Below are 15,220 nucleotides of genomic sequence, written 5' to 3'. Positions count from 1 at the left end.
TTTTTAATTAGAACATCCTAAAGCATGAAATTTTTAGACCAAAGTTATTTAATTATAGAAATCCACTTTCACTTCAATTCATTGAGACTAAAACAATGAAAGAACTATGCCTCACTGCTTTCTTGTTTAGTAAGGACTAAAAAAAAGATTTATACTTGTATATAAAAGAGAATCGTACGAAAAAATGTCAGTTCACTTCAACAGTTGAAGGATGAAACTTCTTACAATTTTCCTAGTAAGTAATAGAAAAAGTTACTGAGGTGAACAGCTCATAGGCCACGGAATTCGAATATAAGATTGATTGCTACATTTGGTTAAGTAAAAAGAGCACCTTTTCGCACTGAAAGTAAGGAGAAACATTAAAATTTAAGCAGAGATTTTTTCGTATATAAGGGGCAGAATTCTGACCCTTCTTCAATCCACTCTTCACGCAAACGTCTTGAAGTTGTTTAAAAATACTTCTCATTCAAATTCAACGGTCATTGTGTTTGAGCCGTCTTTCTTAAAGAATGGTTAGAAAATTCAAACTTTAGCGTAAAGAGCGAGGGTTGAGAAAGAAGCAGCCCCTCTCTTATGCATGGAATAATTTCTGTTCATTTTGTATTTTAATGTTTCTCGTTACTTTCAGTTGAAAATCACTTGTTGAATTTTTAAGCTCATGCCTGGAAATCCCCTTCACCTCTAGTAAAATTTTCCCTTTGAAAGTCCCCCCTGAAACTTTTTTTTCCCACAGAAAATTATCCCTGCAAAAGAAACCCCCTCCCGCAGAAAATTCCCCCCAAAAATTTCTGTATATTTCCCAATAACAAATACTGGATGCAAGCAAAGGGCAAACTGCGCAACTTACAGCCCTTTCCCGAGGGGCTGCAGGGGTCAGGTCATCCCCATAGGTGTTTTTCACCCATATTTAGTTTTTTTTTTAATTTAGTACCAGCTACCACAAAAACTCATTAGCTGCATGCGGAATATATATAATTAAAAATTTAACTTTTAAGTTATTTTGGCAACCCTTTTCGTCAGGTAAAAATTCAAATATTAACAGTCTGCTGATCCCTAAAGGCAACTGCGCCTTCAAAGGTAAGCTCTACATCCTTAAGATGTTTGGCTCTATATTTTATTAGTTTATTTTTGTGATGGCGGTTCTTTCACCCTCCCCTCTTGTGTTTTTCTTAATCCCATGCCCGATACTACCAAAAGCTGCATAACTAATTAAGGAGGCTACTGTCGTTAAAAACTGAATTTAGGTTTTTTCTCATTTTCAAAACTTTAAATGTAAAAGCATGCCTTCCTATTTAGTAGGATAGAAATATGATTTTTTTTAATCCGTTTTTTTTTTTGGAATTGTGATTGGTCAGAATCTTTAAACTGAAAATGAATAGTGCGTGCTAGCTATGTAAAATCTTGCGATGAATCTGTGCATAAAATGGTTTAAACATATTCATATAATTAACTAAATGATAAAATTAAAAACAGGTTGATTATAATAACTCTTAAAATTTTTATTTCATTTAAATAATTAAATTGATAAATATATGTTGATTAGAATAACACTTAAAACATTCCAAATATATTCATGTGGCCGTGAGGTTGTGATAAGCAGCTAATTTTTTGTTAACTATTTAATTTGTTTATCATTTTCGAAATCACCCTTTTTCAAAATGCTCAATTTCCATCCCCATTATTGGTTAAGGTGTGCACGCAAAAAATGCCAAGAACGTAAAACAGAAACATTTTATGACCGCTATGCCCTTACGGCATGGCAATATTTTAGTGAGTTGTAGGCAGGACGTGCACTCTTTGGCTGACTATACCTGAGAGCCTTACTAAAAAACGAAAAATAAAGTGAATGATTTCACATTGAAATGTATTTAAAGATCAAAACAGAAAAATGATAATCTTACAAGGGTGTCCTCCATTGTATAACAAGTGACAAAGACAAAGTTTGCATTAGAATAAAATATACCTGGAGGACGACCCCAAAAAAGATACCAAGTTAATGGCTTATTAAGCTTCCTTCAGGTGAATACAAATAAAATTTTGAATAAAAAGAAAATTTAATATCACAAGGGGGGTTAGGATTTCAGAAATGCTTAGGGGAGGCATTGCCCAAAATATGCTGGGAACCACTGACCTAGACCCCTAGTAATAAAACCTTGCCTATACTAATATTTTTTAATTGTATTAAAATTATGAACATTTCAGGGTGATATCACGTCTTCATCACTGTTGCTGAATAGTAAAAACAAATAAGCAAAAGCCTTCAAAGGAAAGCTATACCTTCTTACAATATTCGTTGTTATTTTTTTCAAGCTTGTTTGTCCTAATTTTTTACTCAAATTTCTTATTTTTCTTTTTAATTTGGTGCCCACTATTACCAAAAATTAGAAAACTGCATGTGGAGTTTCTTTTTTCAGTAAAAACTGAATTGTATATTTTTCCTATTTTCTTATAATTATTACAATATAATATTATCTAAACATCTATTTAATTTATAGTTTTTAGTTTATTTTTTCCATAGCTGTCCTAACTAAAAAAAATAGAGTGCAGTCCCCCCCCCCCTGGATCCATCTTAGGTCTACTCTCGCCGAAAAGTCACACATTCTCAAGGACTTTCTTTTGGTTGCTCCTACTCACGAAGTCCTTAGGGTATTATAACCTTTCCGTTACTGTTGTCAAGTTTGCTCGTGAAAATTAATAAGCGAAACTAATTAATTAAATTTGGCGACATCTTTTATCGTGAAATAATTACAAAATTCCTGGTTATTCCCAGAGACAAATACACCTTCAAACGAAAGCTACATTGAGGTTTTTCTTTGTTTGTTTTATAATTATGAACTTTTGGGGGCATCATCACTTGGGGGGGCATCATTACTTGGGGGGGGGACCTTTGGGGGGCATTATCACATTGCCATCACTGTAGACATGGGCTTACGGATGGGGGGCAGGAAGGAAGCTGCCCCCCTAGAACTTCAAATTTACACTAAATATGGCTGAAAAAGCAGATGGTTGAAAAAGCAGATGAAAAAAAGGTAGATGGCTAAAAAACAGTTGATTAAAGGTAGATGGTTGAAAAGGCTGGAAATAAACAGCTGGAATGACAGAATAAAAATCAAAACAAGAAGGAATTATCCATAATGTCTTGGAAAGATTTATCTCTAGTCCAAGAAGATTAATGCTGAAGCTAACTGGACATTTATTATTTTTGGTGATTACTTATTAATAAAGATTTCATAGGTATGATAGAACTTGCTTGCAATGTAAGGTTTTCTGAACATCAATATAATTGCAGCCCCCCACCCTTCATCATAGAATCCCCCCTAGAGAAGAAGCTATTTACGCCCATGACTGTAGACACAACAAAAAATAGAAATAAATAAGGAAAATTAAATACTTAAATTTGAAATTTAAAATTAAATTTAAAATTAAATTAGTTAAAATTTGAAGTTGGTCCATAAAAATTTCAATTTAACAAAATATCTCAACGACAAAATTACACCTTCAAAGAAATGCTATACCTTCTTAAAGTATTTGGTACTATTTGTTTTAGGCATATTTGTAACTATATTTTCACTCACGTTTATTATTATTTTATTTCTTTTAATTTGGTAGTCGCTGCAACCAAAATTTGCAGGAATGCATCTGGAGACTTTTTCTCAGTAAAAATCGAGTTTTCGATTTTTTTCTAATGATATATATGGTTGTGTAAATTTCCACTTACACAGTTCCAACAATCAGATTCATTTTCACTTTCCTTGGTAATTCAAGGAATCCTTCCTAAATCAATGCGGCAGAACAGAATTAAAGAGCACAAGAACTTAACCCCCTGATAGATATAGGGTGCCATCTGATGGTGAATTCCCTGGGGTACTTTTAGCGGGAGTCGCAAATAAATGTGAGTCTGAAAATGATTTTTTTCTGGCTCACCGCGGTAGCTTTTCTCGAATTAATATCTAATTCTATTATTTTTTTGTTCGTTTCTTGACCTTGTGTGATTCTTCTCTCTATCCGCCATTATTTCAAAATTCAGCTAACATATAAACATTTTAATGTTTTTTATCTTTCCTAATTAATTATACTCAAAAAGCCAGATTTTAACCTCCATCATTTCACTAAGATAATAACACGCATCCAAGTACGAAGGGCTACAAAACAAAACAAATTTTTCACCTACTGCACCTGTTTAGGTTTATTTTCTTAGGAAAAACTTTTTTTCTAAGAATTTTCCTTTCGTTTTTCCAAATTATGAAGTCTTTAGGTTGGTATTCCATTTCCATCATCGTTGCCAGTTTAATCATAAAATAAATAGGCGAAACTAATTTGTCAAGTTTGAGAAAACCTTTTGTTTATAAGAATTCAAATGTTAAAAATCTATTAAATTTTATGTACATATAATTTATAAATTAAATAAAACCTATTTAAATTTCAAAATCCTAAAAATTCCCAACGACAGATGTACCTTTAAAGAAAGGTTCGTTTATAAGAATTCAAGTTTAAAAAAATGTATTAAATTATATATATATAATCTATAAAAAAAGACAAAAAACATCTATTTAAATTTTAAGAATCTAAAAATTCCCAAAGACAAATGTGCCTTTGAAGAAAAGTTCGTTTATCAGAATTCAAATAAAAAAAATCTGTTAAATTTTATATAGGCTATATATGTAATCTACAAAAAAGTCTATTTAAATTTTAAAAATTTAAAAATTCCCAACGCCAAATACACCTTTCAAGAACAACATTTGGTATCATATGTTTTAAGCTTCTTTTTTACTCATGTTGCTAATTTTTTAATTAGGTACCTCATATTACAAATAATTACATTACTGCATATGAAGGCTTATTCAATGAAAATTCAATTTCCGACTTTCCGACTCAAATTTTTTGAAAGTTTCCACTTAACCAGTTCAAACAACCACATTTAAGTTTCACTGTTCTCGGTACGTTAAAGAAATCTAGAAGCACCTTCAAAGGAACGTGTTAGGTGCTACATGTTTTAAGATTATTTGTCGCTAACTTTTTACTCATGTTTCTTTTTTTTTTAATTCAGGGCCCGCTATTACCAAAATTGCATATCCGTATGAAAGCTTTTTCAGCTAAAATGCAGTTTCCAGTTAATCTCAAATTTTATGAAAGTTCGTACTAAACCGGTTCAAACAACCAGATTTAAGTTTCACTGTCCTTGGTACGTTCAAGAAATCCAGCCTAAATCTTTGTAGCAGGACAGAAGTAGTTAACAGAAGAGCTTGATTTACTCACTTTTTAGGTTGTTTTTTACTTCATTACAACTATCGTTGCCCAAAAAGGCGGATTCCGAACTATCAATTCAGATTATGTCGCTAAAAAGCCTGCTGCTTCATCCATTAAAGCAGTCCCACCGAAAAATATAGATGCAGAGGCAGATAGTTCCGTCAGAGTTAGTCGTGGCGGAGGAGGATATGGCAGTGGTGGCGGCTGTGGCATCTGCGTTTGTGGTGGATCTTATAAAGGATACAGTGGAAGCCATGGTAAAATTTCCTATGCAATATTTATCAGCGGAATGCATGTTATTAAGTAGAGCCATTGTCAAAAGGAATATTTTGTGATTTTTTTTTGTGATCACTTACAGTTAAAAATTTTTTTTATGTATTCACAGGTAGCGTTTAATTTTCAAGCGCAAAGGGGAGAATCGGCTTTCCTCTTAAAATCAATAAAGAACCCCTTGAATAATTTTGAAAATATTTTCAAAAAACAATTGATTGTTTCAATTGCAATTAAGGGACTTGTATATTCACAAGTGGTATTTAATCTAAAAGCGTGCAATGTGTGGGAGGGTATTGGCTACTAAGGCTTTTTATAAAGTCCGTTGAATAATTTTGAATAATAGCTTGCCTTTTTCAATTTTTTGGGAACGGAGAAGGGGGAATGAATACTTTCTCCATACAAATTTTCAGTTCCTCTGAAGTTCCTCCTTCCCAAGAAAATTATCCGTCCCCCTGGAGGACTGAAATATTTACATTTAGCCATACAAGTGTTGTAGAAGTAAATACTGGAAGAAACAGCGCAGAATTTTTTAATGAACGAAAAGAAAAGCTCAATTCTCTCTTAATTACCAATTACCAATTACCATCAATTACCAATCAATTCTCTCTTAATCAAAATATTTCCGGTATAAGGGCTTGTCAGGATTTTTAATCCTGCTAGTGGCTAAGCATGGTTTTCAAACTCAAAGGCATCGGAAAATTTAATAAGATTTGGTTGATGTTTACCAGAGGAAAAGTCTGATGCCCGTGCCAAATTATAGTCATATTTGTTGATAAAATCAAAATTACCCACGACTACAGCGCCAATTATGTTCGCCGTTCGTAATTTCTCGAGTTGAACATTGTTCAACTTTCAAGCATAAATTTTTTGACTGACCAATCAGAGTCAAGGTTTAAGGCATATTTTTAAAACTAGAAAAGATGGAAACTTTTAACAGCGGTTTTTCTATCTGGGAGAGGCATCTGACAAAAGTTAAGAAGATTTAGTATTAGTAAAAAACAGTTGGACACAAAGTACTGTTTGTGCAAACTCTTGAAACTAATTTCTTGCCATTTTAATATTTTGCTTTTTAAATGCAAGTGTGGCGCTAAAATCCAGACAATTGCCTTGTTATTCATGATATTTGGCCTTCTTAGTCAAAAAATGTGACTATGATGTAGCAAGGGCATGAAGGATAACCAAGTTGCTGGTTTGAACAACTTTATATAAAAATATGCTTTACAAAAAACGCGGTTCGAGCCCACATTCTATATCTATAATGTACAAAAGGATAAACAGTTAGGTTCCTTTTTCTGGTTGAAGGATAAAAAGAAAACTGAGCTTTTTTGCAATCTAATCGAGGACAAAGAAAAAGCAGACCTTCATGCTAGGTGGGAAAACCTATTAACAATTCTTTAAGAGGTTTTTGGTTTATAACTTTACAGGAGGGAGTAAAGACAGAAGCTCTGAAGAGCGGGGTGGGAAAGGAGCATACAAAATGTCTCCATCTTAGGTTCTTCGGTGCTGGAGTTTTTGTTTGTAGCGGTGTATGGATAGATAATGGATAGATATGATGAATCATCTTTATATTAATCTTCTCTATATTTTCTCCGCATGCCATAATAATTTATGATGATGAATCATCAAATAAAGATGAATCATCTTTATATTAATCTTCTCTATATTTTCTCCGCATGCCATAATAATTTATTTGATGATCAAACAGTTCGAGGTAGCAAACTGTAAGTAAGAATCGCAGTGGCTCAATAGTAACTGAAACTCTAAATTTGAAATTTTTGGTACCAATAGATATATCTAGACCTCGGCACCATGTCGATGAGGGAAGACCGGCGGCGGCGGGGCCAAAACAGCGTGCCGCCGGTAAGATGACAGCGGCGCGCCGCAGGCGCGATCAATGTTGACCGCAAACATTAATGTTTTCATCAGTCTTTCTCAAATCACAGCTTAAATTTACAACAGATTCGAGCCTATTCATGATTTCAAAAATTCACAAGTCGCTGGCTGGAAACTGGTCTTCTTCGTTATTCATCAACAGAAGTAGAAATCTGGTAGAAACATGGCAGTGGCGTTTCAGAACCCTTGCATAATAGTTGAAGTATCTATTAGCTATGTATTCTTAACATAAAAAATTATTAAAGTTAGCAGTTTTTTTCACCGAGCATTACTGCATACAAAACTTCGAATACCATATCACAAAATTCGTCAGTTATCGGGATAAATACTTTGAATATAACTTTGAACTTAGAAGCATAATTTTTTCATAATGCATATTTTTTCAAATGGTTTATTCAGTATGAAGAAAAATGAAGTGCCAGCTATTTTCTTAGGTAAAAAATGAAAAGTTCATCCATTCTAAATGTAATTAAATGAAATAGTATCCCGACTGAAGTAGCTCCAGGAAGATGTTGAGATTTTCTTCCTAGTTTGTCACTTTTAATCCAAGCAAAATGTTAGGACACTTAGTATCAGTTATTGAGTTTAAGCTTTGATTTCCAAATGATTTCCAAAAATGTTTCAGAAAGAAGATTGTATTTTCTGTCAGGCGTTCAACAATTGAATATTAAACATTAAGAAAATCTCATCTAAAAACAGCCAAAGAAAAACAAATTTGCAAACTTACAACATATAAAGAGCTGTGTATATTGCAATATTTGCAATTGCATATTGCCTCTGTCTGGTTTTTATGCAAAGTAACAAAAGAGACGAAAATTAACGAAGAAGAGAGTAGTGAAGAATTATGTTATGCAAAGTAATATTTGGCAGGGAAAGTCACTGGTGATAAATCGTTAAAGGATGGCACCGTGATTGCGTGATTTTCGAGGATTCGGGGAACCAATTTTTTTTTCGGTGTGACGCATAGATTTTCAGGGAAATACCCGAAAATTTGGGGATAGTGCAAGCCCTGCTTGATTTCTAATCAGGAACATCGATATATTAAACCACCCGAGAAGGAAAAGCTCTGACTTTGGGGTCGACGCAATAAAGAATTGCCGCAAAATTAATTAAAAGTCGACCGAGTGCCGCCGCTTCTGCCGGTGCGGCGCACCTGTGGCGCACCAGTGGCGTTGTGACCCTTCGGCTGCGGTTGACCAGGCCTCTCATCGGAGGCGTTCGGTCGATCCGCCGGCGCGGTGCCGCGGTCTGGATATATCAAAAGAATTGGCTTATTATGCTGATTTCAAATACATAAGTTTCATTAAGTTTAGTGTTACCCATCAAAAGCTACGAACCTGAGAAAATGTTCCTTATCTTTGAAAAAGGAGTGAAATACACCTTAAAACTCGAAGAATTTTAATGAACACATAATCAGATTCAGCGTGTCAGAGAATCTTATTTTAGAGCTTTGAAGCTGATATCGGCTAATATGCAAAAATTTATATTTTTTGCCAGAAGAAAGATCACGGATGCGTGTTTATTTGTTGCTTTTTTTTTCCAAGCGTGATCGTATCAATCCAGGGGTCCAAGAATATTTGGAGATGCCCCATTTAAACAGAAATTTAAAGTTCTAATTCTTTTTTTTTTAAACCAAAAATATTCGAAGGCAGACTCTTTTCCCCCGCCCCTTTTTTCCCAAAATCGCCCGATCAAAATTTCGAGAAAGCCATTTTGTTCAATATAGTTGCAAGATCCAAAAACAAGACTTTTAAATATAATAAGACCCCTCCCCTCTCTGGCCCAGGGGAAAGATCATTAAGTTAAAAAAATTTCCCATTGTTTTCATAACGTGGATTTTTTTTTTCGGGGGGGAGTACATTTTTTGCTGGGGGGGGGGGGTTTCTATGGAGAATTTCTCATATGGACGGACGCTTCCAGGGAGTGAACTTTTCAGGGGAAATTTTACAGTTGTGGAATTTGCCATAATTCCTTTACAGAATTGTTTTTTATGTCTTGCTTTCTCTCCTCCGTCTCAACTTTACGTGTGGAGAAGTTAAGGGTAATTGTCTTTGGTAATATTTCACCGGAATTAAATTATCTAAAGGATAATTTCGTGGGGTGGGGAATTTCTCCGTGGAGGAGCAGCCAGATATCCAGACATTACTTAAAAAACCTATCAGAAAATAAATAATTTTTTTTCAAGTGAAAATAAGGAGCAAAATTAAAGCTTTAAACGAACAGAAATTATTACGTTTTGAGGAGGGTTTGCCACCTCCTCAAAACCTCACTCTTTACGCTTAAGTTTAAATTATGTTATTTATATAATTTAGTGTAAAGAGTAAGGCGTTGAGGAGGTGGCAAATCGCTTGACATAAACAATAATTTCTGTTCATTTTAAGTTTTAATGTTGCTCCTTACTTTCAGTTTAAAAACTTGTTTTCTTATTTATTTTATTAAAGAAGGTCCACCAAAATAAATAGGAATTCCATTTATTTTTCTTGAACTATAGAATGAAACTGACAAGTATCAAACAGTTTGTGGTAACGAACTGTAAGTAAGGAGCGACCCGGCTCAATGGTAACTGAAACTCTAAAAAACAGAATTTTGATACCAATAGATACATCAAAAGAATCAAATTTTAATGCTGATTTCAAATGTATAAGTTTCATCAAGTTTAGTCTTACCTATCAAAAGTGACGCGCCTAAGAAAATTTGGCTGATTTTAGAAAATAGTGAGAAATACCCCCTAAGAGTTATAAAAACTTAATAAAAATTACACAATCAGATTCAATGTATAAGAAAACCCTTCTGTTGAGGTATTAAGCTCCTATCTATAAAAATGGGAAATTTTGAATTTTTTTGCGAGAAGAAAGATCACGGATCCGTGTTTATTTAATTTTTTTTTTCCCAGGGGTGATCGTATCGACCCAATGGTCCTAGAATATCGTGAGAGGGCTCATTGGAACGGAAATTGAAAGTTCAAGTGTCCTTTTTGAGTGACCAAAAAAATGGAGGGCAACTAGGCCACCTCCCACGCACAATTTTTTCCCAAAGTCACCCGATCAAAATTTTGAGATATCCATTTTGTTCAGCATGGTCGAAAATATGATAACCATGTCTTTTAGGATAACTTAATTCCCCGAAGTCCCCGGGAGAGGACTGACAGTTATGAACTTTTACCCAATGTTAACATATAGTAGTGGTTATTGGGAAGTATACAGACGTCTTCAGGGAGGAGTTTTTCTGGTAGTGGGGGGAGGGAGATGGGTCGGGGATTATGTGGGGGATCTTACCATGAATAAAGTTTTCATGGGGGAAGGGACATTGCTATGAAGGGGACGCCGGATTTCCCAGCATTATTGAAAAAAAGATCAGAAATTAAATAAAAAAAACCAAGTTTTTCAACTGAAAGTAAAGAGCAACATCAAAACTTAAAATGAACAGAAAATATTACGTATATGATTGGGTTCACCCGCTAGTCAATACATCGCTCTTTAAGCTAAAATTTTTTTAGTACTTTCATAAGAGCTATTTATTCTAATTAACGGCCTTTGTGATTGATGGGTCATTTTTAAAGAATTGGAGCAAAATTCGAACTTTAGCTTAAAGAGCAAAGTATTGACTAGGGGGCGAACTCCCTAATATACCTATAAAAATATATGAATATAGAAGTTCGTTACGTAAGTTAATTCGTAAGTTACGTATATTTATTACTAATAAAAACGTTCGTAAATATTTTAAACAAGTTTTGAGAAAGCCATTTAACCAAATAAAACCAATATTAATATAAACATTGGGTTGTAATTATTCATGTACGGTGAGCCAAAATGAAAACCAGCATTTATTTAAAAACGTCCAACAATTAAATAAAAAAAACAAGTCTTTTTTAACTGAATGCAAGGACCGACATTAAAGCTTAAAAAGACCAGAAAGAATTCCTTATATAAAAGGGGCAGTCCTCTCCTCAACACCTCGCTCTTTAACGCTGAAGTTTGACTTTACTACATCTCTATTTTTTCTAAACAATAAAAAACTTCAGTGTAATGAGCGAGGCCTTGAGGAGGGGACAGCCCCTTTCATATACGGAATAATTTCTGTTCGTTTTAAGTTTTAACGTCGTTCCTTACTTTCAGTTAAAAAAAACTTGTTTTTTTTTATTTAATCTGCAAAACAAACCTTTAATCACCAATGACAGTAAAAATTAAGCGTGATTGTTTTAACTGGTTAAATGAACACCTACGAGAGAGAGAGAGAGAGAGAGAGAGAGAGAGAGAGAGAGAGAGAGAGAGAGAGAGAGAGAGAGAGAGAGAGAGAGAGAGAGAGAGAGAGAGAAAAGAGAGAGAGAGAGAGAGGGAGAGAGAGAGAAAAAGGAAGAAAGAGAGAGAGAGAGAAAGGGAGAGGGAGGGATAGAGAGAGAAATAGAGAGTGAGAGAGAAAGGGAGAGAGAGAGAGAGAGAAAGAGAGAGAGAGAGAGAGAGAGAAAGAGAGAGAGAGAGAGAAATAGAGAGAGAGAGATAGAGAGCGAGATAATTTATTAACAGAGAGAGAAAGATAGAGAGCGAGATAATTTATTAACAAAAATAACGCTTACAAAGTCTTTCAACAATCATCGGGTAAACCCTTAATAAATTTAACTTTATATATATTAAAAATTAGAAAAACAATGAATTCAATTTTAAATAAAAGCACCACCATATACAGTTATGTAAACTGGTAGCAACGGTCGCTAAACTACAGAGAAATGAAACATACAGAAGAAATTAGCAAAATAGGCTGTATAATATGAGAACACAGAGCTTAAGAAGCTTTACATTTTCTTCGAAGATATAACTGTCTTTGTGAATGGGCATATTTTTAACTCGTTCTCAAATATAACTAATTAATTTTGTTTATTTATTTTCGTGATTGAATGTTGCAACACTGGCACTTCCCTAAAAGCGTGGTACTTCCCTAAAAGCTTCATAATTTTGAAAGCTATTGAAGTGTGGTGAAGTGTGGTACTTCCCTAAAAGCTTCATAATTTTGAAAGCTATTAGCTCGGGATTTTCTGGCATGAATAGCCTCATGGTGTGTCCATAGGCAAACAATGCTTTATTTTTCTCGTCCTTGGTACTTCATTTTTTTTGGGGGTGGGGGGGCCATCAATGGGTGGTCTTGAATTATAGAAATAAGATATCCAAACTAAGAAAGTGGGGAAAGTAATCTATATGCAAGTATTTTCCATCCGGACTTACGCATACTGCACATTAGTTCGGTTGTTTGTTATAGACTCTTAGTTTTATTTATGAATTTGTGGGGGCGTTCAGATTAAAAATAATACACAGTTTTATATTATTTAAATTCTCTAAAATTATTTAGACATTTTATCTTTGTTTGAAGAGTTTACGGGTCCAATTTAGGAAGGGACAGAAAGTATATGGTAAATTGATGAAAGTAAAGACTCCAAAAAATAAAAAAACGAAATTAAAAAGAAAGAAATTGAGAAAAGGCAAAATTTTGAATTTTCTTATGTAAATTTTCTACTTATTAGATATGTATTCTCCCTCTCCTGACTAACCTATACTGACCTATAATGCCTCCCCTGGATTTTGAAAATTACTTTTGTTTTTGTTTCTTTATTAAAAAGGTAAAAAAGCGGAAAAAGCCCACTATATTTCCAGGAATGCATGCTTTTGTAGTTAAATACTACCCCCCCCCTAAATATTCGTGAATTGAAGCCACTGCTCTTTTGAATATTTTTTTCTTTCTTGTCATATAGGTGGTATGCCTTGCGGTATAATTTATAGAATATAATCATGTAATATATTTTTATATGAAATATATATTGAATGCATTTTGTTTCATCGGACAATTATCTAATTTTTCGAACTGCTCCCTCTCCTGAGGAACCTCTTTTGACTTCTACTTTTTTGTAGCAGTCCCTCTGAAACCGCTTCTGGATTTTCATTTCCTTAGGATTCCCTTCTAGGAAAGAGAATATCAGTCTTAAAAACTCCACTGCCATAGCCTTGTGAATTTATAAAGATTTGAGCTTGTTCAACTTCTTGAAGTCTTTCAAGTTTATCCTTTCAAATATAAATTAACGAGTCAGTGTCTTCATTCTATCACGTCTGAGGGATTTCAGAGCTTTATTTTTCAGTTTTTTTGCTAGAAGAAGCAGCCAGAAAACAGAAAGTACAAGCTTTAATTCTATTTTCTGATATATAAGTCCGTTTTATATTGAACCATTTTCGTACCCGTGAGGAACTTGGGCAGGAAACTACACAGCATTCCAATTTACTCCCAGTTTCCCTTAAACTGGTGAATAATACTACTGTTACTACTATTATCAGCAACTCGTTGCAACATCAGACTGCTTGAAGCCAGCACATCTACGTACACTCCTCCTCCAGCCCAATCTATTAAAACTTTCTCTCCTTACACCAAAGTTCCAATTTTATTTGAACTGTTTTTTTCATGAAGTCTTCTCAGTTTATTGGGGGGGGGGCAACCTGCTTTTTGTGACCCCAGATGGATTGCCGTCCTTCATCATTAGAATCTGGGCAAACCAACACAACCTTACCTTCATAACAGTACTATAATATGGGATCGAAACACATTTTTGTAACCAACAAAACAAAAAATCCCAGGAGAATCATTTTTAATTAAAATCGTGTACAATACTGTGTCCTTTACTAGGCTATGATTTTCTCGAGGGATACCACTCTTCAAAGTCCACCTCAACGCGATCGTCAAGTCCACCTCAACACCACTATGAGGCCAAAGAGCTATAAATCAGTTTCGCCCATAAAACTTACGAAATCCATCATTTCAGCGCACAAACCACCGAAGAACAATGATGGGTCGCAAGATCCTGGCGGTGGACCGAAAGACTACAAAACCGCGCCCATCAAGGAGCATTCAAACACTGCCCATTTTTCCTATTTATGTCGACATTCGGATCTTATATGTAAACGTAGAGTTCGTGAAATTTTAAAACGTATAGGCTAAAATATATATATTTTAAGCCTATTAAATACCCATTTAGTTGAAGATGAATATTTATTTTATACCTCAGATTGAAATTAAACATTATTCCTATTTTTTTTCAGGTGGCGGCTATGGCAAGTAAGATGGCGACTCATGACTTGTATTTGTTGTATTTTGTTAAATTATGGTGTTATTTAAATAGATGGAATAATTATTAAAATATTTTTGTCCTACTTACTACCATAGACCCCACGGTTTTGTGTTTCCTACTTGGGACTATCCAGGCATGCAAATTTGTAGAGAGGAGAGGAGGAAGGTAGAGAAGGAAGGGAAAGGAAGAAGGGAGGAAAGAAGAGGAGGAAGGGAGGAGGGTACATTTTTTAAATATAGGGGAGATAAAATGTGTTTTTTTATTTACTATTAAAATGGAAATACGAAACAAACTATTTTGAATGAAAATTAAATTTTACGGAAAGAAGAAAGAAAGATAGAACTTAAAATGAACAAGAATCCTTGATTCGCAGATTACACAAGATATTTCAGAGCTAGCTCAAATAAACTGACTTAGGATATTTTTCAATATCTGTAGAATTATGGAACTATGGCCTTACTGAAAACAAAACCTTGGCACCCCCCCCCCCCAAAAGAAAGGGCTTTTTTCTTAGTAGAGTTTCTATCACGAGTCAGTTTATTCGAGCTGGTTTTTTAGATATATCTAGGATAATCTGCGAAGCAATAATTCTTGTTCATTTTAAGTTCACCTTTTACTTCTGTTGAGAAAATTTTGTTTATTTTTAGTAAATTTTTTCTTGTTTTTAATTTTTTTAAACATATACAACAAGCCATACAAAAAGAT

At 34.1% G+C, this 15,220-nt stretch overlaps 1 protein-coding gene across 1 annotated transcript; it reads left to right on the top strand.

Annotated features, from left to right (window-relative positions):
- Positions 1 to 211: 211 nt before the first annotated feature.
- Positions 212 to 14,601, top strand: LOC148941064 (uncharacterized). Its single transcript, XM_089105394.1, has 3 exons — positions 212 to 235; positions 5,264 to 5,504; positions 14,487 to 14,601. Exons 1-3 carry the CDS (start codon positions 212 to 214, stop codon positions 14,504 to 14,506), a joined length of 285 nt encoding a protein of 94 aa, XP_088961520.1. The 3' UTR covers positions 14,507 to 14,601.
- The last annotated feature ends 619 nt before the right edge of the window (positions 14,602 to 15,220 follow it).

Source organism: Artemia sp. Qi Xiang Cuo, chromosome 19 (genome assembly GCF_049724085.1).
Source record: "Artemia sp. Qi Xiang Cuo chromosome 19, ASM4972408v1, whole genome shotgun sequence".
In the NCBI taxonomy this organism is placed as follows: domain Eukaryota; kingdom Metazoa; phylum Arthropoda; class Branchiopoda; order Anostraca; family Artemiidae; genus Artemia; species Artemia sp. Qi Xiang Cuo.
The sequence above is the reverse complement of the archived record's forward strand: the minus strand, read 5'-3'. Positions and strand labels throughout refer to the sequence as shown.

What these genes read in the sequence shown, in the direction of transcription:
- LOC148941064 (XM_089105394.1), top strand. Translation starts at nt 212, where the DNA reads ATGAAACTTCTTACAATTTTCCTA. An exon ending in AACTTCTTACAATTTTCCTA is followed by an intron (nt 236 to 5,263) that starts GTAAGTAATAGA and finishes CTCACTTTTTAG; the next exon opens with GTTGTTTTTTACTTCATTAC. An exon ending in AGGATACAGTGGAAGCCATG is followed by an intron (nt 5,505 to 14,486) that starts GTAAAATTTCCT and finishes ATTTTTTTTCAG; the next exon opens with GTGGCGGCTATGGCAAGTAA.